General features: G+C 37.4%; 1 protein-coding gene across 3 annotated transcripts in view; it reads left to right on the top strand.

The window, feature by feature from the left end:
* LOC132121520 (zinc finger E-box-binding homeobox 1-like) overlaps positions 1 to 27764 on the top strand; it is a 56122-nt gene that overhangs the window by 6289 nt on the left and 22069 nt on the right. The window contains exon 2 of one of the 3 annotated variants that reach the window (XM_059531003.1): positions 10211 to 10243. The exons of the other annotated variants lie outside the window; for them this stretch is intronic. Coding sequence (XP_059386986.1) covers positions 10211 to 10243 — 33 coding nt within the window. The remainder of the gene's footprint in view (positions 1 to 10210; positions 10244 to 27764) is intronic. 3 annotated transcript variants of the gene reach the window in all.

Raw genomic sequence — 27764 nt, 5'->3', positions numbered from 1 at the left:
GAATAAAAGTATTTATTTCTTTAAATAAAATACTATAAAATAAAAGTCTTGAACGGTACTGTATTTTTGAGTGAAAGTGAATTTTAGATCCATACACGGTTCATTTCAGGTGCTTCCTAATTCCTGTAGCTCTGTCCAAATCTGGCTCTCAGCAAACAGCCCTCCAAACATCTCTGTGCTTTTACAAACGGGGATTAATGATCAGCCCGGTCACTGGTCCCACGGAAGGAGAGGAAGCATTACTCCTAAAGAAAAACTTTCTCTTTATTTCTCTCTCCTTCATCTCTCCCTTGTTTTCATTCTCCTCAGAAGGGCCCAGGTTTCATGAACCCCCTTTTTAGCCTGCTCGGTTGTACTTTATTGGTTGGTTTGTGTGTGTGTGTGTGTGCGCATGCTTAAGTGAGCTATTGTGTTTTAAAGCTTCAGCGAGGGGGAGAAAAGGGGTTTTGCTACCAATGCAGCGGGCCACGATCGGGCATAGAGGGGCTTAGCGGCAGAAGAAAAGGACTATTGAAAGAGTGCAGAGAGGGAGGGAACAGTCTTTCTCCCGCTGCCTGTGGGAAACTACTGCCCATGCGGAGACACTCATTTGCATATGACCCATTCTCCTCCGAGAGGAAGATGAGATGTGGAGGAATCCTTGTCTCTCTGCATGTCAGTGTGTAGGTGGAGCGTAGTCGCTTGTGATGGAGGAACAAGTGTTAGAGCGAATGGGTGTCAACAGCACTGCTCCGTGGACTTGAATATCCTAAAGGAGTCTGGATACACACTAGTGGTCAAAATCACATCTCAGTAACACTTATATACATATAATATAATAGATAATAGAACATAATAGAACTTTATATATAAATGTGTGTGTGTGTGTGTGTGTGTAGAGCTAATTGCTAATAATATATATATATATATATATAATATTTAATTGTGCATTCTCATTTACTCTATTTGTATATTTAGTAATTTAACAATTTAAAGTTAGTCTTTAAATACTCTAAAATAATAAATAATAATAAAATAGTTTAATAAAACTGCTGAATTTAAACTTAATCAAATCTAATTGTAAATGTATTTTTCATTCTGGACATTATGATTTTTGATGCTGTTGTTCATTTGTAGCATTTATTTTAAATGTAATTTTAAATTATTATTATTTATTTAATAAATATAATTGCTTTAATATTTTTAAATAATTGATTTAATTCATAGAATATTTAGACAATTTATAAATTTTTGTGTGATATCTTTTTATACATAAAATTTAATTTAATAACAAAAAAAATCTCTTTTAATTTGTAATTTATCTGCCATAACATAAATCTAATATAGTATCCATAATTGTATGCCGTAATTTTAATATCTGTGAATTCCTAAAAAGTACCTTTTATAAACCAGATTATGTATTTATTTATATTATTTATCAAACAGGGTATTCTCTCAAAGGGAAACTTGTTCATTTAGATCATTTCTGCAGATAATTTTGTCTTCAAAGTACAGCAAAGTAAACCCACACACGTACAGCTCAGCCCTGGAAGAGCAACAGCCATTTAAGATCATTCACAAGTATTGTGCTGTCTGGACCCAGCAGCACACATTCCACAATGAATGTGTGTGTGTGTGTGTGTTTCCTATCAGTCTTAATTTTCTGCAGTATGTCACTGTGTTGTGTTGACCTCATCTAATATAGTGTGTATGAAATAGATTCTCATATGAACAGGTGTGTTAGGTGTATGACCTCATCTAATACAATTATCTATCCCAACGTGTGTGTGTGTGTGTGTGTGTGTGTGCAGGCATGGTGGGAAGGTCGCTGCCACATCACACAGGAAATTAAGACTTCACTCCCCTTTTTCACTCCTCTACTCTTTGGGGATATTATATTTGTGTGTACACCTGTCCAAAGACTCAGATCAGAGACTGACAACTTAAGTGGTGTGTGAGTCTACAAATTTGTGTCTATGAGTGCGTGCACCTGTTAGGGTTTCTTTAGTGCACCTGAGAATATGAGTTGTTGCAATTGGCTCGTGTGGGGGTAATTTTGTGCATCTGTTGTGCTGATATACATTTATTGTTTTTAATAATATGACTTGGGACATCTCTTAAAGACTGGGATAGTCACTGGCATCTCTCTTTGTCTCTCCTTCTCTCTCTCTTTCATGTATCTCCTGGCCTTAAACCCAAAGTTTGTGTTTAACTGTTTACACAATATAAGCCTATACTGGGGTTTTCCTGGACTCTGTTTTCAGTAGATTGTGGTGCAATCTAGTAGTTAAAGATCTGGGCTGGTAATCAAAATGTTGCAAGCTCAAATCCCAGAGGAGAGATCCATGAACGAACACCACTGTGCTCTGGAGCGAGCCACTTAACCTTAGGTTTCTCCAGGAGGATTGTTCCTGTAGCTGAAGGTGCAATTACAGCGCTTACCAAAGTTTTTTGATGCCAAGGAGAACCCCTAAACATGATAATCCCCTTGTGAGGGATCACCTCACTAAAACATAAACGCGGCTATATATTTTCATGAATGGACTCTTTTCACATTTCTGGGGTTCTTAGAAGCAGAAGTTGTCACAGTTGGGTAACCGTCCACAGTGGTGAATAGAAATTTTTTATTAACAAATGTTTTTGCTTTCCCATTTTCACCAATTGCAAAAAAAAAAAAAAAAAAAAAATACAATAAATAAAGTTTCTATGCCAAACAGTTATCATTAACCAGTTCTCTGTCATTTAATGCAGAAAGTAAGTAAACACAAATTACAGTGTTGCAAATGTAAGTTACATTTTTTTTAAACATTAAGGTTTATTATTTTATAACTGTAGAAACGTGTCATCACATCTGGTGAGAAAAGGGTCTATGAAGACTGTTTTATATTTTATGACTTTTTTAATACATGTTATAAGGCAACAAAATTTAATAATTGTTTCTGAAATGAAGTTGGCTTTAACATTTTCATTGTACTAAAGCAAATTGAGTGTAAATGAGATGAACAAAAAATAGTTTAGAGAGTTTAGACTGTCACAGAGAGAGGTATGATATCTGTCAGATTACAGTGATAACTGTAATTTAGTGTAATTCTGTTTTGTTCTGTTCAGTGTGTAATATGGACATAGAAACAGAAGAGCAATGAAAGTCTTATCACCGCCTAGAGTGCTTTTCTTATCTTTTTTTCCCCAACCTCTGCTAAAAACTAAATGCTGTTTTTCAAGTCTTTAATCTTACCAGTTTCACGCTCACATCCAATCCCCATATTGCATCCAAAATAGACAACAACCTGCAATATCTCTCGATTGATCCACAAGGCACGGCAGTCTCTTCTGCACAGAAACAGCTCCTAAAGAGCATCAACACACCTTCATCCGTCACCATTCCCTTTTCAACATTTGCAGCCCTGTTGCATCAGAAAGCGAAATTACAGCTAGAAGTAATGCATCCTCATTTAATGCTTTCAGCCCTTATCTCATCAAAACAATGCTAAGAAGATAATGATGAATATGCCGTATACTTTTATCAGCCGTATACTTTTATCAGGCTCGTGCGGCCTTATGAATACAGCTCTTATGCTGGCGAGCAGCTGCACTGATAAGGTGATCTATCAAAGTGATGTATGAAATGTCAGGGATGCTGGGAGGCAGCGTGAGATCTCTGTTCTCTGAGGGTCTGAGGAGCTCTGCAAGGGTTTGATGCGTTATGATTTGAGGGGGTACTTGTAATGCATCTCTATCCACAGCCCCTGGAGATGTGTGTGTGTGTGTGTGTGTGTGTGTGTGTGTGTGTCCTTGTCCATCTGAACTCCCTGGAGAAGTGATTGTATAAGTAGGATGTTAGGTCCTACTATGAGTGTGTGTATTAGTCACATTGTTAAAGGCTTTCCGCTACAGCAACTGTCAAGACTGGTAAACATCTAGAAAGGTGCAATGGGGAAAAAAGTGTAGCCTTTGCAAAAAAGAGCTGAATTGGCCATGCGTGCGTAGATAGAAATGTATAACTAGTGGTCTGTATTTTATTAATGTGACATATTACAGCCTCTCATATATGAAGTATAATAAAACACGATGCTGTCACCCCTATTAAAATGTTTCTTAGGGGTCTATCCGATCTGTTAGCGAGCGTTAAATATCCCAGTGTGTGTGTTGGCGGAAAGGCTTGTCATGTGATGATAAATATGTTTAAACGGTGTTTAGTAAACTGTTTGTTTCTGCTCTCGAGCTCCATATGTTTGCCTCAGGTCCCCACAGGTTTCCTCTGATGTCATTTGTCCATGTGCTAAATGGCATCTTGTTAATTTCTCCCCTCCACTAGTAATAATTATCTTGGGGTCCCGTGCGAGGCCGAGGGGATGTCATTGCAACATATCCTTTTAAAACCATACTAATGTGAAGAAGATTTGGTTGTACGCTATCTCTGTTCATGATCCGGACATCTTTTAAGCGGTGATTGTTCACCTCTGCTGGTGCTGTCAGACTCCTCCACCCCTCCTCTGTCCGTCTGCACCTGGCACCTGATGGTATCAGAGCCTCCCACCACATGTTACAGCCAATCACAGCGCAAGGAGTGGTATCCCTCCTGTATTTGCAGTACATAGTATTTGGCCTTGCCAAGTTTACCTGATAGTTACCTGATACTGAACTGGGGTTAGACATCAAGAGCAAATAAATGGCTTGTGTAATAATCTTGCTTCATGCCTTGATCTGATTGGTGGTTTATTTCTTGGCTTTCTAAACAGTTAATTTGAAATTATGTTTGTAATCTATATTGCGTGATTTTATCCATCGGGAATTAATTGGATTGAGGCAGAGTAGTTTATTGCATCATGTTTATAAGCATTTTTAATTTGGAATAACATAATAATCGTCCATAGTACAGTAAGTGTGCATTCAGATAGTAAAGTAGGTCAATTTTGATTTCGTGTTGATTTTAAGGATGATCTCAGAAGTGTTTTTGGTCAGTATTAGTGGATTTGAATTCAACTAGGAAATGCTACAGCATTCAGAAGCCAGTGTGTTTTTTTGCTCATTGTGTGTTTGTTAGCTGTGCTGGCGATGATGCTCTCTGTCCAAACTGGCAGATTAAAGTCCACCTGTCCTGATTCAGGTGTTTGCAGTCAAACAAACGCTGACCTTGCCATGTTCACCTGTGCGCTGTGTTTACCTGGTTACAACACTGACAAGAAGCGATGACTGAACTTGGGTCCAAAAATCGGCAACAAATAGGAAAGTTACTCAGTATATTTTTCTATATTTGCACTTCACATGAAGCACATGTTTATCTATGTTTCCATTTTAGCATTTGATTTTCATTTATTATTATTATTAGTTTCAGTAACACTTTACAATACGGTTCAATTAATTTGTCCATTAGGTATCATGAACTTATGAATAGAACTTTTACAGCATTTATCTATTTGGTTAAAACCTACATTTTTTACATTTAAAGTTGTATAAATTAACATCACTGAATGATTTATGAATGAATAATCAACAATAGATTTAAAAAAAAAAGATTTGTTAATAAATGCATGTTAGTAAATTGAACTTTGTTGTCAAATTGTTTTCTAATTCTCTTGCGCTCAGCTCCATGTTTTATACTTAAAAACTCCTGGGGTTCACTAAACATTTTCAGCACACTTTCATAATGTGTTTGAAAACGTTGTTAGACCTTTTTGTTCTCACAATGCTTTCACAGTTCTTCTGCAAGTCCCAGCTTCCCTGAACAAATCCACTACACTTTTTCAATGTCCTTTAATGTTCCAGGCCTCCCTTAACACTTAAATAACATAATCACAGTGCTTTCACAACATTTTCCCTGCTCTTACAGAGTACGGCAGCTGCCGCTCGGCTCCCCGTCCAACTACAGCAGGTGCTGCAGGCTCACAGGAATTCTGCTACACGTCTCATAAATAAATCCTGACAGAGCGAGAGAGGAGACATGGTAACCTTTGATGATTTGGAGTGAAAGACTTCAACAGACATGGATTCTGAATTTCTTTGCTCTAAAAAAAAACAGGGAAAAGAAACAGGTCAGTGAGGCAGAGGAAAGGAACAAGACTGTTAAGATTGCTCAAATGGAGTGATGCGTGAGCCAGGGTGTGTTTGCATAAAGAGAATAAAAAATAAAAAAAAGATAATGCAGGGCATTGGCTGTGTCCAAAACTTTAGGCGGCTGTCCTGCTGTCCAGTTAGCCAACAACTACACAGCAGTGTTTTTGTAAGAAGGCACCTCATATGCAAACTGATTTAAAAAAAGCTTCCAATTATTGTCGTGTCCAGTGATAGAGGTAGCTAAGCAGCACATATTCAATGATTAACATACTTATTTCTTAGAAGAACTGAATCGGTTGTCAAAAAAATTATATTTATGAATTATATTGCTTCTTTCAAGCCAAACCGCTCACATGTAAATGTGGGATATCATAGGCAGTGCTAAATCATATGCATGTACAGTACAGTACAGGGTGCGAGAAAAATATTAATATACGAGTGATATTTTTGCTGAGATGACTTAAAAATGTGCATGTAATGCCTCTTCTACGGATGTGTGCAAGACATATGACAACATTTATAAGATTCACTGAAGAGGAGCTCAGACTACACCCAGTGGCCAAGTGATGCTGACATAGTTATGGTCCAAGATATTGGCACAGGTTTTGTGTAATAAACAATTCTTTAGGACTGTGTATAGTTCTCAAGTTGGAAAAGACATTTAGTTCCCACTTTAAGTGAACCTTAGTTCCCAGGACATTTACAAGATGGATTACAATGCTGATAAAGACAAGAAAACATGACAGAAATGTTAAAGTGTTTTTTTTTAAAAAGAATAAAGAAATAAAACATGTTTATTCTGCAGCATTTAGTTTGGTTTCTTATAGGAGCCAATGGTTCTTTTTTGTCTGGAGCCCTGGTTTTCAATTTATCAAGTGCCGTATTTGTATTTATGAACTCACAAGATCAGTGAGAAACAGAAAGACACTGGGACTGCATACAACGATTGGAAAAAACCCCATTGTTTTTATGATCTGCCAATTTTATATTTTATCATGTGTCCATTTTTCTTGCTCCCTTAAATCAAGCTTTTAAGCTTAGTTTAAACTAAAAGCATGGAGGTCACAAAAAGGATTTTATTTAATTTTTTAAATAAAAGGCAAATGGATGTGTTTGGTTAATGGATGCAGAGGAGAGCATGAAAGAGTGCTTGTGAATTCAAATCAAATAGCAGGGAGGGCATTGTTCTGTTCTCTAGGAGTTTATAATTCCATGAAAGAAAACCAGGCGACTGTGTTAATTGCTCTGTTAAAAGCTGCTAACATCATCAGGAATGACACTGAATAAGTGTCTCAAAAAGTGGCGGGATAATAATTAAGAAGTGCACATTAATCAGGTTAGATTGGGCATGAATATACATGTGTAAAGTGATTAATTGAATCATTACTGTGGTCCTCTACCCCAATTTTGCTTTCCTCAGAGGTTATTTACAAAAGGCAGTGGTTACTGATGCTTGGACGTGGCATATTTTTAGCTAAATGAATCTTTTCATCAATCTGTCTATAAACTCATCCTTCACTGATGGTACCAGCTGGAATTGCACTCTGATGGGAATCTTAATTTCTTTTTATGAAAGCTAGTGATAGTGATTGAATAGTGATTGATAGAAATAAGGGATCAACCATGCATGTAGATGCACATATTGTGAAATATTATTACAAGTTCAGATAAATGTTTTCTATTTTAATGTATTTTGAACTATAATTTATTATTGTGAGGGCAAAGCTGAATTTTCAGCAACCATTACTCCAATCATTACATCCTTCAGAAATCATTTTAATATGCTAATGCCACGTGAAGCTTCTGTGGATGTTTCTGAGTGATGATGCAAAAAAAAAAAAAAAATTCAAACTGATTGATTCAGATGGACTCAACTCTTTTGGGCATTTTAATATGATATTTAATTAATTAATTAAAATAGCCTTCGGTAGCACTTTATTTTACAGTCCTGTTCCCCATGTACATACTATGTACTTATTATAGTAATTACAATAACTATGTAAGAACTAGGTACTAACTCTGAACCTACCCCTAAACCTAACCCTACCCCATGTAGTTACCTTGTATTACCAGAACTTTCTTAGATAAATACACTGTAAGTACACTATAAGTACATGTTAGTACACGTACTGTAAAATAAAGTGCAACCGGACTTTCAGTGCAAAATAAGTGTAAAATATACTGAAAATATATGTTTTGCGTTCCATCGGGATCCAAACATACCCTATAGGCGGCAGGTCTGGTCCTACTTTGAGTGACCCCCATCTAGGCCAATGCAAGCAAAACCAGGAAGAGACAAAGACAGATTACTTACCCAGGATGCGCAGTCCATAGGTCCTGCCCCCTCACAACAAAACAAAGTAACAAAAAACAAAGCAAACAAGGAAGTGCATGTAACTTTAGGAGAAGTGTGCGATTGCTGCGGACGTGACAGTGGACTTTTAACACTGCAGAAGTTTAATTATGATTTCAATATTAATAGAATAAGACTGTCTCGCTCACAAACACAGTGTTGAAACGATCCCGTCACACACTGGATCTCTGTTTCATCCAATTCCTCTCACTAATAACAAAGTCTTGCAACACTGGTTTTGAGGCAACACTGTGTGCATGCCAACGAGCCTCTGTCTCCTTTTGTGCTGTTTTCACTGACTGGCCTTATTCACGCGCTGGGATAAATAAGCCTCATTCATGACCGCTGAAAGCCTGAGTCTGCCCCTGCTGGCACAGACGGCCCCACTGCATGTTCCTGCCTGGCATCCGCTCGCCTAGTGGGCACTGCCAGCCCAGCTCACCGTCCTGCCATCCTGATTGTGCTAAGACAATCAGTAAGTGAGAAATCATAAGACTTGCATTAAGATAAGCTATCAATGCCCACTTCAGCTCATTTTTAGAAATATAGATCTAAAAATATAATTGTAATGTACCCTCTAAGAAAAAAGTACAAAACTGTCACTGGGGCAAAATACACTAATTTGTATACTTTAGGTAATTATTTAATATTAATTAATTCATTAATATTTATTCATTTTTAAAGTACTAATATGTACTTTGAATGTACAATTGTGTACCATTTAAAGAAACACTCCACTTTTTTTTTAAATAGGCTAATTTTCCAACTCTTTTTACAGTTTATAATCCATTCATCTGATCTCCGGGTCTGGCGGTAGCACTTTTAGCTTAGCTTAGCATAGATCATTGAATCTGATTAGACAGTTAGCATCTCGTTCAAAAATTACCAAAGAGTTTCTATATTTTTCCTATTTAAATCTTGACTGTTCTGTAATTACATTGTGTACTAAGACCGACAGAAAATGAAAAGTTATGATTTTCTATGCCGATGTGGCTAGGAACTATACTTTCATCCCAGCATAATAATCAAGGAACTTTGCTGCCATACCATGGGTGCAGCAGGCACAGTGATATTTCACAGCGCCTGAAAAAAGTCTCCAGCTAGTTTGTGTAGTTGCTGCAATAGCAGAGTTGCTGGGGACTATTTCAGGCGCTGCGTAATATCACTGTGCCTGCTGCTCCCATGGAATGGCAGCAAGGTTCTTTGATTATTGTGCTGGGATGGAAAGAAAAATATTGGTCATTTTTGAGTGAGATGCTAATGGTCTAATCGGATTCAATTATTTATGCTAAGCTAATCTAAAAGTGCTACCGCCAGACCCGCAGATCGGTTGAATAGATTCAAAAATGGTAAAACTCAACTGTGTAATGATATAAATAAAAACAGAATTCTTCCACCAAACAATGTAGTTTCTCAGAAACAAAGAACAACACACAGAAGTAAACAAAGGTGTATGTTTGTTGTGTAATTTACAATAACTTTGAACGCAGCTCAACCAATCAGAATCAAGCACCGTATCTGTTTTATAATTAGGTACAAAGATTAACTTTTAGGTTTTGTACCTTAGGGTACAGCCTCAATGGCAGTGTATTAAAGTGATCATTCACCCAAAAATAAAAATTTGGTAATTTATTCACCCTCCAAATGATTTTTTTCTTATGCGGAACAAAAAAAAAAAAAAACTCATGTCTTGAATAATCCGTTTTTACAACTGATTGATTAAAATTTTACAACTGATTTGTTTATATAATTTAAGTAAATAGGGTCCAAAACAACAATGTATTGGACAAAACAATTCTAAAGATATTTTTTTGTGTTCCACAGAAGAAAGAAATTCAGGTTTGGAACAACATGATGGTGAGTAAATTATGACATAATTGTAATTGCTGTGTGAATTGTCTACACTCTCATTGGCAGTGGCTGGGTTGCATCATTGCGTATTTGCATAAAGTTGAGTTTCGCTGAAATTTTGTCTCATAGTCAACTAATAGTTGCTCATGTTGGATGAATTATCTTATTGAAAATGAATGACTTCAGCTCTCTTTGTCACTGCATATTGAGGTTTTGTTGATTTAGAAGTCTAGTTTACTGTATATCTTCCATTTGACAAGGAAGTCAGTGTCTTCCAGAGTTTAATGTGCGTGTTATCTGAAAAGGGGAAGAGAGAGCCACTATAAGCAATGGTTGGACAGGCAAAGGACATTAAGAAAGAGGCCAGAAAAAGAAGAGGAATGAAAAGAAGAGGGAATCAGAAAGGGTGGAGAATGGGAATGCACCCATGAGATAAGGGTGTGAGACTCATATGGTTGGCCTGTATGTGTGTGTGTGTGTGTGGGTGGATGATTTGGTTTGTGCATGCATTCCTAACCTCCACCTGAATGCTGACCTTACTCTGAACTGGACATGCATCTTTTTTTCTCATCAAAAACTTGTTTACCCTGCACACTCAACCCACTAATGCACATTTCTCCATATTTCTGGCTTAGATGCACTCGGAAAGGTGATAAGATAAAAAATCTGGCTCTATATGACAGTGGGAGCAACAGGAAAAGTGAACGATTGAGGAGAGGCTGCTTTGACCCCGGATGCTAGAGAGAATTTACTGTTGTCTCTTTACCTCTAGTTGTCATTTTTGTGGTATTGTGTCTCCTGAGGCTCACATTTGCTGACCTTTTTCTACCCACATTTTTGGTCTCGTCATGACACCGTTTACCACCAAAGAGAACCATCAGAAAGCACAACACAAGTAGAAACTTGAACCGCTGACAATTAAGTTTCACCAACCAAAAAACCTGATATGTCTCTGATAATGAGAGCGATTTGGGATGCCGTTAGCTGATTTGAAATCTCTGAAGAATGATAGAGGGGTCTGGGCTTGTGGTAAGCAGCCAAGGCAGACTGTACTTACCCTTTAATTTAGCCTCTGTGCAGCCAATGTGCCCTCAGCCTGAGCTGTCATTTAGAGCTGAGCCTTCTCTCTGTCCTAATCGAATCAAGGCTTAATAAATCTATTAAATCAAGCACAATCTCTTTAGCCCTACAGACGCTGGGAATGTCTAGACGTTTATGGCCAGTATGCCATGCTGGACTTTTGGAATTCACAGCCATTCTTTCTCGTCTCCTGCTTGATGTGAAGATGTGAGCCCATATTGGGTTGTTTTGTGAGATGCTATTGGCGGAAAATTTAGCTTGTTTGCCTATTAACAGAAGTGCTCAATCTGTCTGGTGTCAGATTTATTTTTCATTTGCTGATGATTTTTCTTATGTATTTATGTTTTTTTTTAAAAACACTCACACATGTGTGTGATATTAAATATGATTTAGTGAAAATTTTATTCGTATTTCCTGTATATTAGTAGTTCCTGTAGCTCAAGTGGTAGATCATTGTGTTAGCAAACGCAAGGTTGGGGCTTCGTATCCCAGGGAACACATGTTAGGAGAAAATTGTTAGCTTGAATGCAATGTATGTCCCCTTGGATAAAAGCGTCTGCTAAATGCATAAATTTAATTTAATTTTTAATTTTAGTATTTAATTTAATAGTTATATTTATGTTGATATACATAACACACACACTCACATAAAATTGTAAATATATGATATAATGGTTTTATATATACTGCATTATTTATATATATATATATATATATATATGTACTGCATTATTTATATATATGATGCAGTTTAATGTAAGTATAGCCATTATATTTCATTATACTTATTAATATTTGTTTAATTTTCTTTTAAATTGAGTATGTAATATATATATATATATATATATATATATATATATATATATATATATATTGCGAAGTATTTTAAGATTTTGCATAACCTTTGACAATTTTTTGATAAAAGTTGATTTGTCAGTTATTGATTTGCTGCTAAGTTAACTAGTGTGTTTTATTATCTCAGTCATGCACCAGGTTGTCCCATGGAGTCATGTAGCACTGAAGCATCCCATTTAGAGAGATTAATTTACGACAACACCATGTGTAATGATGATCTTGTGGCCTGGCTGGTTATTAATACGTAAATATGACAGATTAGTCTGCATGCAGACTCGCGCTTGGAGACCAGGATTACAGAAAAGCGCAGGAGTTTTACTGCATGCCGCTTGCCTCATACACACACGCAAGTGCACGCAAATACACAGACCACCTGAAGCACACAGAGAGAGGATGATTAGTTCATGGTTAATCTTCTCTATTGAGGTTGATCTCTGTATGTCTGACGCCACCCCTCCCCCAATTTCACTCAAGTACGGCTCACCAGATAACGTCCAGGTCAGATGCGCACATCCACAAACACGCTCGCACACTAAGCCTTTACATTAAATGCTGCCCACAGGACAGTTTTAGACCTCGCATTACACATAGACTCACATGCACTGAACATTTAAACACCAGATGGATTGAAGGACACTGGAGGGAATCTGCATCGTTTTGTTGCTTTGATAACTGTATGCTTGTTCGAATCAGCCATCGGCTTCCAAACTGGCTCACGTCAAGAGCCACGTCTCTCCCGTCACATGGTCTGCACAGGAAACATGATAATAGCGCCAATCATGCTGATTCAATCAGGGCTTCTCCTCGAGCATTCTGGAGCTAAATAGTTCATTGTTGACTACAGATACTCACAACTCTTCGAAAACCACAGAAATCTAAAATCTGAAGCTCTAGGCCAGGGGTTGGCAACCTACGGCATGCGTGCCAACAGTGGCACGCAGAGGGATAATCGCTGGCACGCAAGCAATAAGGAAAACTGTATAATGACGTACAGTTTGATGTAATAACTTCTCATAGTCACACAGCCTGTTAGGAGCTACAAATACTATTAAAGTGTGAGAATTAACTTGCATGGATGCACGTGCAAACACTGCACTTACTAGGTGCTTCAGATCAAAGCCTCGGTCTAACAGCACTCGTCAATGTCAAAATCACTGAGATGGCCAATCAGATCAAAGTAGGCGGGGTTTACTGCGCGAAGCGTCAGTTTAACGTTAAAGAGAGTGAGGTAAGATGAAGCTGCAAATCGATTAACATTAGTCAACTTTTAATAATACGTTTTACCATAGAAATGTTAAATGACCTAAAGCTATATCCAGTGATGAAAATTTTTCTGAAATATGGCCATTTTGAGAGAAAGAAAGTGGGGGGGGGGTAAATTGTCTCTCTCTGCAGACAATGAAGCGATTTTGCCCCTTTGTTGTTGAGAAATATAATGTAGCGATTCAGTATCGATTAATAAAAGTAGCGTGACAACACTCATAGGTTTATGAGCTTCTGAATGCTACTTTTTGCACAGCACGATCTCAGATCTCTGTGTGCGAGTGGTGTGTGTTGTGTGTGTGTGTGTGTCTGTGTGTGCACGTTCATAAATTAAAGCAGTGCATTAACGTTGATTAAACGTTAAAAAAACTTTTTTTTTATCGTATTATAAAAAATTGTGTATGTACCGTTTAAATACAGAATTATATCGGGGTGTGGGGGGGGGGGGGGGGGGGGCTGGGCACAGTGGTTAACCATAAAAATAAAAAATGGCACGTCATGCCGAAAAGGTTGCTGATCCCTGCTCTAGGCTAATGTAGCCTACACGAAACATTAGGGGAAAGCAAAAGGATTCAGTAAAGTTGCTCTGTATTTTCTCAGTTGTTCTTTTTAAAGACAACATAAAATATATATTGTTTATGTTTTCAGTAAATGTCAGATTGTGCATGATAGATATTACGAAACATTATTACATTTTTAAATAACTTAGTTTTTTAATACTTGCGATTTTCTGTTATTTATATATATATATATATATGTTATTTTTAATGCTATTTGTCATTCCTTCCTCTGATGGCAGAGATGAATTTTCAGCAGCTGAATTTTAATTCAATTTTCTCTTAATTTACTACAAAATAATCAGAATTTAGGGTTTAACTTTTTAACTTTCTTGGCTATTTTAAATATTTAAAATGAAAACTATTAAAAAAATTATTTTTCTTTTTTTCTAAATTGTCTCAATTCATCTGACCAAATGATCTAGTCAGATCACGATTTATAAAATCCATTCATGCCATCTGTATTGCATTATTTCTTGTTGAATATTCTGTTTCACTTATAGCAGAAGGGCAAATTATGTATATTAAGCGTGCTGCAAATGGCATGGCTTTTATAGGTATTAAAGTTGATATTAATGTCGAGAAAGTAGAGAGAGAGAAATATAGAGAATACCCAATGGTGTAATCAGGACACAATGCAAAAGTAGATTTGTTAATATGAGCTGAAATGATTTCATTATACAAAAAGCGAGATCACTGAGTAATACATACATAAAGCTAGCACAGCAATGTAGGAAATCGGTGCTCTGGGACAGTGGTCAATTTTTCAGTTTAGCCGCCATTATACAAAAATATTCAACTGCAATTGACCAATCAGAATCAGCTGTTCCATAGAGCTATGTATCAATGAACATAAATCTGTATGCGCTTTATTAATTGTCAACTGACGAAGAAGATAATTTAATGAATGCTCTGTGTGTATCATATTTCAGTCTCTTCTTATGGAAACCGATTCACAGGGGCCTGTGTAACCCGTGGCCGTGACTCTGCTGCTGTGGGTCGGCCGTGTGATTAGTGCTGCTCAATCCATCTACATTATGGCTGAAATAGCTCCAGCTCCACATGAAGTAGTAAGCACAACCTCCTGACCCAAAAATGAGGGGCTTAAGAGACCAGCTGTGTGTGTGTGTGTGTGTGTGTGTGTGTTGTGTGTGTGTGTCTGTGTGTTCACCCAGGAGAAAGAGAGTGCATGTTTCAAAGGTTAAGCCTTTATATGTGTGTGTGGGAGAGATTTGAAAGAGAGGAGAAGAACAGGTAAAAGTGTAGTGATAGACCCTATTTATAAATCCCTCTTCCTTTAGCGTCTATCTCTCTTAATCTCTCTCTTCTGTGTCTTTCCGTTTCCTTCCTTCCTCTCGCTGTGCTTCCTCTCACTATTCTCTCATTCACCAATGTGCCTCTGTAAATGTGCGCTAACTGCATTTGTGTACCTGAGTGGGGTTTTATCACATTTTGTCGCCATCTCAGGGTTGTTATCACGCACAATTAATGAGGTCATTGTATGAAATAATGCAGACTAACTGCTAACACATTTATCCACCCTATCCTATCATCACAGGGTGTGTCGTCCTGGGAGAGCGAAATAGTGCACCAATTAAACAAGTGCTCTTCAAACTGTGTGTGTGTGTGTGTGTGTGTGTGTGTGTTTCCATCTACTCAAAATGTACTCATCTCCTCTTGTTTTCATTCACACTCTCACTTGCACTCCCACACACTCAGGGGAGCATCATAGACAATCATTGTGTCTGAGGACATGGCACAGGAAATCAGGGTTGTCTTGGAAACGGGGCCTTATTGATTAAGTGGTCATCATCGCTCAGCACATGCAGCTCAGAGGTGGACAGGGTTGTTCAACTGTCTCTTTTGTTCTGTCTTTCATTCTGTGTCTATGTGTCTTTTCCATTCTTCCTCATCCAAAAATATATACACACACACACACACACACACACAGACACACGTTTGTTTTTGTGAAAAGTGGGGAACATCCAATAGGTGTAATGGTTTTTATACTGTACAAACTGTATATTCTATGGCCCTACACCAACCCTACACCTAACCCTAACACTCACAGGAAACTTTGTGCATTTTTACTTTAAAAAAAAAAAAACTCATTCTGTATGATTTATAAGCGTTTTGAAAAATGGGGACATGGGTTTTGTCCTCATAAGTCACCCTCTCCTTGTAATAACTGTGTCATACCCATGTCATTATACAGAGTTGTGTCCTGATATGTCACAAAAACAAGAGCACACACACATACATAACTAAACATGCCTATGAATTAATGAAAATAATCACCATGACGTTTAGTAATTAAAAAAATGAAATAATTCAGGAAAAACATAAATGAAAAACAAGCTTTTTCTATAGTTTCAGTTTAGTTTTTATTTTGCTTTCGATTTCCAATTTAGCTTTTTTTTTATAGCATTAACTTTATGATTGTTTCAGTTATATTACTTTATTTTAAAAAAAGTATCCATAGTCCTAGCTTTGCAAGAAAGTAGTAGTTCCATTGTACTACTCTGGTTCTTCTTGCTCTAGAGTTTGACTTTCAGACGTCAGATATTTGGATCTCTGTCATAGAACAGATTTTAGAACGCACTGGTATTTACAGTAGGAAATCAGAACAGAACCACCATCATTACTGCTGTTAGCTGGTAATGCGTACTATTTTGAGTTTGTACAGATTAAGTCAGGGTCCACAAGTCCAAGATCCATTTAGATCCTGAAAAAGCTTTTACGGTTTATATGAATCTAGCTTTAGGCCACAGATGTGTGTGGCTTAGGTTTTGGACTACAGACCAGCCAGGCTTAATAAACACATAATAGACAAAAAATATCATAATACAAATCTGAAAACGCAGAAAGGTTTATGCTAAGGTTGGGGGATAGAAAATATCAGTAGCTCATTGTGTGTGTATATACAGGTGCATCTCAATAAATTAGAATGTCGTGGAAAATTAATTTATTTCAGTAATAAACATTGTTGAACGCCGCTTACAAATGGCATCACTGTCGACTGGCTTATGTCACATCCTAGTACACACAGTCGGTGCGAATGCACAGATCAACCTTGAATGACTCAATCTTGAATGACTAAATTATTGCTAAATAATCTGATGGAACCTTTGAAATACTCAAACTGGTTCTAAAGTTTCATCATATTTGGTGAGAGTGTGGACCGTTTCCAGATTAATCTTGTTTATAATTTCAGCTGCCATTTAGTAGTAAAGCGTGAGAATGTTTGGGGAGTGAAAGTAGCCCACTTTGTTGATCGGCTGGGGAATATAACGTCATGGAAAACTCAAAAGAAAAAGCGTATCGGTTCGCAGCAAGTTCAACAGGAAGTTGAGGTTGTTCCTGCCAAGGTCATGACCCAGGAAGTACATTACTTCAGATAAGGGCTGGTGGGAATTAAGCCATTGTAGCAGTGTCACGAGAAGAGAGGATGTGGATAGTATGAACTGTGTGTGTAAGAGGGAGGCTGTGAAGGAAAGCTAAGCTAAATAAAGTCAGACATTGGATTCTCTGTTCTCTTCCTCTATATCTTGGACTCTACTCTAATACTGATATATGCTCATTGCTTGAAACAACATTTCATGCTAGTTTTCAAACCAAAGTATTTGCCTCAAGTAAAACAGATGATGGGATTTTACACATTAAAATAGCACCTTACTCTCAAAAATGTGAGACACTTAAACTACTGTTCAAAAGTAAGGCGTGGTAAGAATTCTCTCTTATGCTGCATTTATTTGATCACAAATACAGTAAAAAATAAAATTACAAAAACATTACTGTGGTGAAACATTATTACAATAAAAAAAGTTCTTATAATAAATAAACAATCAATCCATGGTTCTTCAGAAATTCAGAAAAGTGATTTAATGCTCAATAAATGTCTTTTTAATTGTTCTAGTCCCTATTAGATTCCTATTTTAAGCCGGTTTTATTGTTCGCCATGTTTAGCGATGTAAATAGAACACTCTTCCTCAGTCGGCATGATTTGATGGCTTCAATAAGTGTTTACATGAACAACAAAAGATAATGATCAAAAAGCAGCTTATGCTAGAAAACTGTGTTTACGTGATAGGTTTTTCGTTTATTTACCTGATTAGAGAACACAACTGAAGGGATTTACATGATCATAGTGATGCTTAGCAAACACCACTAGTAATCTCACAATGCTAAAAGCCTAATCGCTCTCAGATATCTTCTTGCATGAGATGCTCAACCGCTAATATGCTAGCCTGACCTCGCTCTCTCTCTCTCTCTCTCTCTCTTTGAAACTGAGACATAGATGACTCTGGTGTGTTTTTCTTTCCTTGACTCTCTGTTCTTTTTCTTGCTCTTTTCTTTCTCTCTCTTTCATTACTCTGTTCCACCCTTTTTTAATTTCTCCTGCTACATCAAAGCACAGGCTGGTGTGTAGGCGGTTAAATATGGGCCCAATGTCAACAAGCTCTCTACTTTTTTCACTTCTTTTCGTTTTCTTCTTCTTCCGAGACCTGGAGGACATGTCCTCCAGCACAAACACTATGTACTTTTCTTTATTTTGTTCCCTAGTAAAACATCCCTTTCAGTCTTTTCATTTAGAAAAAAAGTCACTTCCTTGTCACCAGGTCATGGGAAACTAACTGGGTTCATTACCACCAGCTGAACTCATATTCAAACCTGCAGTTAAAAAGTCAAATCACAGAAACGTCTTATGATGCCACAGAATGTCTCTAAAAACATGCTGTCTAGATAGGCAGTGCAGCAAGTTTTGAGACAAACCCATAATTAGAAGTCGTCGGGGGAATTTACACTACTGACTTATTATAAATCATCTATTATTACCAGATATTCCTACAAGCTTTGAGGATGTCACAGTTTTTCTTTATAATGGATTCTAGACTTAATAAAGCTGTCTGGCGATATAAGAGGAGGATGAGACCCAGATGCAGGGTGTATTGAGGAGAGGTCTGGAGCACACCTGGTTTACACACACATAGCTCTCTAATGTGGGTTCTGATAATTTCCATTTGTTCAGTTTCCGTTTGATTCCTTTTTAAATAAGGAAAATATGATGTAAAAGATAGAAAAAGCAAGGGGGAGGGACCGTAAAATGGCACAGGAAGAGACATCAAAGCAACAGTTCTAGTGGCCCTGGCCGGTGGAGACTCATTGGGGAGCGCATTCAGCTGAATGAACAAATCACACATGTATAAAAACACACTTGTCGAGTTGATGCTGTCCAGAGCATTCTTCGGTATGTCTAAACTTCTGTTTTTGTGTTTGGATACATGGATGCATGTTTGAGTCTATACAGTGGCAACAATATATTTTAAGGCCACACTTAAAGTATGACTTTCATTTAATTACCAGAAAAATCACCATGTTTTTTATCATGCTTTTTAGTTTTACCTAGCCACAATAAGTGACAATCAGTGGAACGTTATATCCATTGCCCTGTTCAAAGTAAAATCTCATTAGACCAAATTCTGACTCAACATAACTCTACATTTAACATCAAATATTTTCCAGTTGAGTGTAATCGTCACATCGAGAAACAGTTTCACAGTCAGTGTGGACAGAAACATGTTTTATCACTGCTGTGTAGGTGTTTTTAGGGCCACTGTATGTATGTTATATGAAAACTCACAGCAAAATACTGTTTAAATGAATGCCTGAGTTGATTATGCACACTTGTCTACAAAGAGAATTAGGGGTTAAAAGTGGGTGCCAGGAGGGGCAGCTTTTCCCCCAAGTTTTGTGCAGCACAGAATTTTAGCATTGCTGTAAAGCTCTCTCTCTCTCTCTCTCTCTCTCTCTCTCACACACACACACACACACACGCACACATAGTTTAGAGCACATGCTTATAATGTCGGCCTGTAGTACAGAGATCATGTCTAAGAGTAATAATCATAACACTCAAAGTCTGTGCCTGATTGTTGCTGCTAACCCACAGGTGAGTGTGTCTCTGTGTGTGTGTGTGTGTGACGGCAATCAGATGATTGTAATCTTTAATCTCTGTTGTTTATCTGACATGCTGTTTGTTTCTCTCAGATTACGAGGATGTTTAGAACTCCATGTTTTTGGTATTATTATTCCACAATAATTATGTGTGTGTGTTTTAGAGAGAAAAAACATTAACAAATGTGATCGTTAGAGAGCGTGATTAGCCTGTTTGACTACTATTGTTGTGTATGTGGTGTCATTAATGTGTGGGTGCATGTGTGGACGTCTTTGATAAAGATCAGCAGATGATCAGTGTTTTTTGTACACTGTGGTCTCTTTGCTACACCGATGAAGGCTAAGGCCCTAATGCAGATCTAGAATGTCTGAATGAACAAAGACCATTCGGCATTTCTTCTCGCTTTTGTGCACATCTGCATGTGTTAATGTGTGTATATGAATGTTTTGTATTTGGTTATTTGGTCTGGCAGGTAAATGTCACGCATTGGAGTGTTGCCTAGCTACAAAAATCAAATGCCATTAGCCCAATGAGAGTGAGAGCGTGCATCACATTCCTGACAAATAACATGTCCACAACACCGCACCACTCATCTGCATATACGCACACTTCCGGTTTCCTTTTCATTTCATCAAATATTTAAAAATCAAATGGTGTGTCTCTTTGAACTCTTTATTGATGATATTCTGAGTGCTTACAGTGAACGCTTTTTCACTCTGACTCTGGTTTTAGACAATGTTTATGTATTTTTGCTGCATTCAACTCTTGTTGGGATTACTGTAATTATGAGATAACTTGTTTTTTTTTTCAGATTTTACTCTAAACTGTTCACAAGTAATTTTTGTGGCAGTTTTTAAAACACCAGAATGGATTCATTGTGACTTTATTCTTGATTTCTTAAATCACAATATTAAATGACCACTATATTTCAGAATATTGAAGAACTAAGGGTCTGTTCACACCAATTGCGTTTCATTTTGCATTCATTGTGCTTCTTTTCCGTAGTTTTTCTTTGTAAACATGCACAAGTGTTTGACTTGTATTCACTCTTGTCTAGCGCCTGAAACTACAATCATAAAAAGAAACTCCATGTTTTTTTTCATGGTTTCTCATGTTTTTAAATCCAAAACTGCGTTCTGTGAGAATGCACCCTATGAAAGTGCACCTGCTGACATCATTATGATATGTGTAGAGGTAGCTAATGATAAACAAGTGAGTTCTCATAAACTGCCATGTTTAGGACGTTTAATTACGACAAAGATGTGAACGAGTTTTACAACTTGGGAAGTCCACCAAAATTCATCTGCATTATGACATGGAGCCTTGAGTTGCTATTTTCTGTGTGTAAAGGCAGTGATGGAGTGGTATTTTTTTTGTATTATCGTTATTCAGTTTTTTAAAATCCTCATATGAATGTCAATGAATGATCCAATAATTTAACATTGATTATAAAGTAGCAGTGCTGCTCAGAGGTGGCATGATTCTACACAGAAACTGTATACTTTGATACTAGTGGCTGAGGTGGGTCTAAGCATGCATAATTTAATAGGGCTTCAATGCAGCATTGTGTCTTTACACTGAATTTTGAGCAGGCATAGAGTAGCCTTAACCTGGCTGTGTAAAAACACCTTTAGACACAATATTTATTGTGGACATTTTCACTCCACTAATGAGAATAGTACTGAATGAAGCTGAAACTAAATTAAAGGGGTCATATGATGTTGCTAAAAAGAAATTATTTTGTGTATTTGGTGTAATGCAATGTGTTTATGCAGATTAAGGTTCAAAACAGACGTTATTTTCCACGTACTGTACATTATTGTTGCTCCTCTATGCCCCGCCTTCTGAAACAAGTCGTTTTTAACAAATCTCATCGTTCTGAAAAGCGAGGTGTAAGCTGATTGGCCAGCTATCCAGTGCATTGTGATTGGCTGAATACCTCTAGTGTGTGACTCAAATATTGTGCCTCTTACCAAACTGTGATGTCGTGTCCCAGCGCGACGAGACAACACCAATAAAACCCATTACAAACAAGGCAAATTCTTTAAATATGAAAACGTACTTACAGGCTGTGAGTCAGATGTGTTCCTGAGTCAGTTACGCCTTCTTTCTTTGCATGAACATTTGGGCGGTGTTATGTAAATCGTCCCACACAGTGATGTAGACGCCTTTTAGGAGGGGGCGTGGATGACTCTTAATTTTTATAAAGAATATCCCTTTAGGTTTGAGACTTTAGTCTTTGCAACTTTAGGGATCTTATCTATGCTTGAACAGCTTGTACTCCAAAGAGAAAGGAAAACTTGCATCATGTGACAGATTTGTGTCAATGACAAATGCAGCAAACAGATAAATGTCAGGGTATTGTTAAGCTAAATATCAGCACTTTTGGAACACCACTCGGCCAATCAGATTACAGGACCGGAACTAGCTGTTGGATATTAGAAAACAGATGTTTCTGTTTGTTTTATTCCTAAAGTGCGCCAACAAAACCAAAACTGCCTTTAGGTCTGTTTCAAAGCTTTCAATCTCTCCTTTCCTCTCTTTTCTTTAGCTTTTTCCCCTTTGCACTTAAGAGGCAATCAGGGACAAACCGTCTATCAGTCACTTAACACACACACTTTGCACAACATTGCGTCACACCCTCCCATTGTGTTTATTAAAAGCTGCATATGTTTCCTGAAGTGTCATAGGATCCAAACACGCACAAATGTTCACCTTGTCTGTGTACTACGCTATCTTTTAAAAGTGTCTTGTGTGCATGTGTTTGTGTGTTGGGAACTATCACATAAAGGGTTGTGTTCAGGGTCACAATGACTAATAGAATTAGGTCAGTGTGAGTAGTTCAATACAAATGCTTCTCTCGAATGCTCTTATAATGCTATACGACAACATTTATACTCGGTGTCGTATTATACAAGCAAATAATGAATCTGTTGTGTGTGCACTAGGTCAGAGATCCTATTAGTAAAGGTGAGAGGAAATTAGAGATCTGTGTTGTTTTACATAGAGTGATTTGTCAGTGTGCACATTGATTTCTGTCTGCGTACATCTTTCTCTTTCTCTCTGACACACATGCATACACAAGTCACAGACAAAGAGAAGCTTCAATATGTCAATATGTCTGTCCCTGGTGACATCATCTATCTGCCGGGTCAGTCGTTTTATCTACTTTACCGTAAAAGACCCTTATGCACAATTCATCAGTCCAAGCTATTCCAAAGAGAAAAATGTTGTGTTTGTTGTGTTTTATGTATATTGCTCCTTATCCAACAATCTGACTTCATTCTGGCATGTAACACCCACTTTTTACAATCCAGTCAATAGCCGATGGATAAAAGCCAGAACTGCATTACATTTTTTCTTGTTGAATATCATGTTTTACTTGGAAATGCAATACAGTATGTAACATTAGGGGAATAAATTTGATTGAAGATGTCATTTAATGTTGACTGTAAATAGTGGTGTGTGTGTTTCTCTGTTGGAAGGCCGTTAAAATCTTGTGATTAGTGATCAAAGTAAGAACAGGACAACTGATCCTTGTCACTTCTTGTAATTACTGACTACACCGACATCCAGTCCCTTTTCTTCTTTTCTCCTTGTGCCTCTCAGCGCACAAACATTTACACTCTCTCATGGTTGGTTAGGTTAGATATATCTCGGCTGCCTGTGATTGTGAAAGTGATTGCTGTCCTGCCCGTTTAGTAGTGTGTAATGGAGCAGCACTGGATGGATCAGCGAGCTCCAGGAGAAAGGGGGCTCAACCCCACCTTACTGCCCACAAACAAGATACCCCTCTGGGGCTCGGGCAGACAATAGCAGAATTTGAAGAATCTTGGAGATTACATTTGTTAATGGAGGTTTTTGTTTGTTAGGGAGTGAAAGTGTTACAATACCATTAAAAAGTTTGGTGTTGGTAGGATAAAAAAAGTAGTTATAAAAGTGGTCTCTTATTGCTCACCTGAGCTGCATTTATTTGATTAAAAATACAGTAAAAACAATAATATTGTGAAATATTATGATTTAAAAGAACCGTTTTCTGTTGTAATGTATTTTAACATGTAATTTGTTCCTGTAATGGCAAAACTGAACTTTAAACTGTCTTTAGAGTAACAAGATCCTTCAGATATCATTCTGGTATGCTTATATGGTGCTTAAAGGGTACATAACATACACAGTTTCACTTAATCTCATGTTAAACTTGAGTACCTATAGAGTAGTACTGCATCCTTCATATATCCAAAAAGTCTTTAGTTTTATCATATTTATAAAAGAAAAATACAGCTTTCCGATTTTCTCCGAAAAAAACCGAGCCCCTGGAGGCGTGCCATGGGCGGAGCTATAATACTGATATTTGTGTTGTTTCTATTAACAAATATTCACTTATGTGCTTATTTCCAACAAGAGACAGAAATCTGATGCAATTGTACTTACACGAATGGGGTATTTTATCATTGGGATCGCTCCATGTTTTAATAGCAAACGATGTGCAAATCCAGCATCGACCTGGGCCTTCTTTATAAAACATTCGTCACTCAAATGACCAGAACACACAAACACCCTTGATACACTCCGTTGCTGCCCTGGAAAAACAAACTGCATCCACTGTTTGTGTAACAGTAGGAAGCTGAACACGGTAAACTTTCCCTCACATCCAAAAACACAGTTATTGGAGACATTCTCGAGCAAATCCTATGCAGCGCTGGCGACGATTTCCAGAGGAAGCGCGTTGATGTGCGCGGTCTCGCTCTCCTCTGGTCGACGTGTGCGCGGGCGCGCTTTTCTGAGAGAAATGCTCATTTAAGGAGTTCCACTCTCATCTACGTCATTAAATCCACGATTGAAAAAAAAAAACAGCCGAAACTTGTACCAATCCGGAAGTAAGATTTTTGGCACAGAAATTCTCAGTCATTCTTCTAAATTATTTTTTTTAAACTTTGGCCATGTTTAGCATGAGAATCCATCTCTTTAACACTGTGAACAACTCTGAACACACGAAACACCATTGTACCCCCCCCCCCCCCTTTAAGAAATATTAATACTGTTGTGCTCCTCAGTATTAAGCATCTTGCAGTACTGTTATATTATGACTACATGTAAATATGCAAATTGAGATTCATCATTTAAGATCTGATGTGGGCTGTTAATGATAAAGACAGGAAAGCTCATCGCAGATTAAACAATCATTAATTTGCCCGTTTTCAAATAATTGGCATCGTCCAATAATTGTGTCCGCTATTGGGCCTTGACAACCGACAACTTCTGTTTGCAATTTTTAGTTTTTTTTTTTTTTTTTTATAATTTTGAATAAATATGCTGATTTCAATTGAATTTCAAACAGAGAGTGAAATTTGCAGATCTGTGCTGTTTCTTTTTGTGACGTGGGAGAGATTCTGGGGTTGTTTTGTTGACTCATCCCTCTGCCTCCAGTGCGACTGTTTGAATGTGTGTGTGTGTGTATGCCTGTGGCATCTCTTCACCTCTGTAAGTGTCAGGCTGTCTGAATGATCAGCTTTATGAGACCTGACCTTTAAATACAAGAGTCTGAGCAGCCCCCTCTCTCTCAGTCTTCCTCTCTCTGACCATGTGTGACAGGATCTGCCTCGGGCGAACACTCAGTCCTGATGAATATGGACTTTGACAACGATGCTTTGTCTTTTAAAGTCACTAACAGTTTTTTTTTTACTGCTGTATATACTCACAGTCCAATCTCTCAAAGATCAAATACTGTTATTTTGACTATTTAAGGTCGGAAAGAAAGGGACGGCTTATCTGTCTCTCCCTCCCCCATCTAGTGCTCCGTTAACAAGAATAGTCATCCTTGCTGCAAACTTCACCTGTTCCCACAGTCTGTGAGTGGGCCTCCTGTCGGTCTGGACCACAGACTGGTTTAATCCGGTTTAAGGTGTTTTCAGTCTGGATGTGCTGCATTAAAAGAGCATTAGAAAGAAAAACAGAGAGAGAAAAGCACCATCAAGCAGCCAATCAAAATACTGTATTTGGCTGATGTCAACATTTTTTATATATAAAAAATATTTAATTAAATAATAAGAATCCTTTTTTTAAATTAAATAATATTATATATATTAATAAAATAATTGTTATATATATATATATATATATATATATATATATATATATATATATATATATATATAATTGTTTCATTAATTGATATAAAGTTGAAGTAATAAAAAATATTCTGTCCTCTTTGTCTGACTCAATTGATGTGCTGTTTGGGAAATGCCCTGCATACGCACACTCACAATGACAAATATACTCAGATGCTCTTAAAATGACTAATCATATCTGAATCACTGTGTGTGTTTGGTTTGTGTGTCGGTTTGGATGCATGCATACTGTAAATAAGTGTATCAGTGTGTGCTGTTCAGTCAGACAGACTGTTCAATGTTTCGCCTGGACACCTCAGGCTCATTCACTCATTCTTTTACTGATTATTTCATCGATTAAAACTTTTGGACAGTGTTTGTGTCCAAGAGAGTGAGCAGACACTATCACACATCTGGAAAAACCACCAAACAGAGGAGCATTCTGTAGCTCAGAGGTTACTCTTTTATAGCTCAAGAGAATTACTAGTGTTCACAGTTATGCTTCACTGAGGTTTTAACTAAGTCAAGTAAAATTAAAGTACTAAAAATGTTTCAAAATAAGATGACTCGGATCATTTGATTTTTTTAATACTAAATGAGAATTGTTTATTGTTAAAGAGTTTATAATGATAATTTATATTTAAATTAAAATCTATTGCATTTGGTTAAAGATGTTAGGGATCTTGGCAAATCCAAGCACCACTGAGACTTGAAACTATAGAGGTGACATGGAATAGTTTAGCTTAGTGTAGATTAGTTATCAGAATCGGTGGCTGTTAAACTCCACAGAAAGTGTCCTAAAATCCTGTCATTTACAACATTATACATATCACCTGCCTCTTTCATGATCCTTACTTAAATATTTTGATTAATTTGATTATATTTTCAGCTACCAGTAAGAGTCTGTAGTGTGTTAATATGTTAATTATGCACAATTTGCCACAAAATAGCACAGTAAATGCAGAAAAAACTAATGACTGAAAGGCTAAATATATATTTAATGTAAATGTCATACATTTCATGTGTTGCAGTATGAGTGGGAGAGAGAGAAATCCCCATTTCCTGTTGACACAGGTGTGCGGTTACATCAGTGTGTTCTCATACAACAGTTTGGTGCTTTCTTTATTGTCAGTGTTAATTTTGGTAGAGTTACTTTGACGATGGGACTTTCCCACCCTAAACAAAGTGTGTTATGTTAGCGTCTAAATCCAGCATGCTGACAATGGGCGGCCCTGAACCTCTGTCTGATCTACTTATGAAGACGAGTGTGAGGGTAGATGGAGGCAGAGCTGATGGAGGGATGAGTGGGAGGAAAGAGAGAGAGAAGGTAGTGAAACTATAAGAAGAAAGGTTCAGGTTAGTGAACCATATCTGCAGGTACAGGACTGACTGACTACCCAGCAGGCACGGCAGATGTTTCCTCTTTTTATCTACAGAACGGTGAAGCACAAACACACATGAACAGACTCAAAGTCTTGCACCGCGCAGATACAGAACAGGCTCTGATAATGAGTGAGTGCCACAGCATACCACCCATATCTTCACTAACAGGTAATGCACTGCCATGAAACACAAACTTGCCAGTTTAACTTACTCTCAGACACTTTGTTTAGAGCTGAAATGAGTCCTTATCAGCACGTATATAAAGGAGCATTATTTCTGTGAATGGGGTCATCTCACCTCAAACCAAAACATACCAAAGTAAGCTC

The sequence above is a fragment of the Carassius carassius genome, chromosome 39 (assembly GCF_963082965.1).
Source record: "Carassius carassius chromosome 39, fCarCar2.1, whole genome shotgun sequence".
Classification (NCBI taxonomy): Eukaryota; Metazoa; Chordata; class Actinopteri; order Cypriniformes; family Cyprinidae; genus Carassius; species Carassius carassius.
This window is presented reverse-complemented; position numbering and strand designations above follow the sequence as displayed.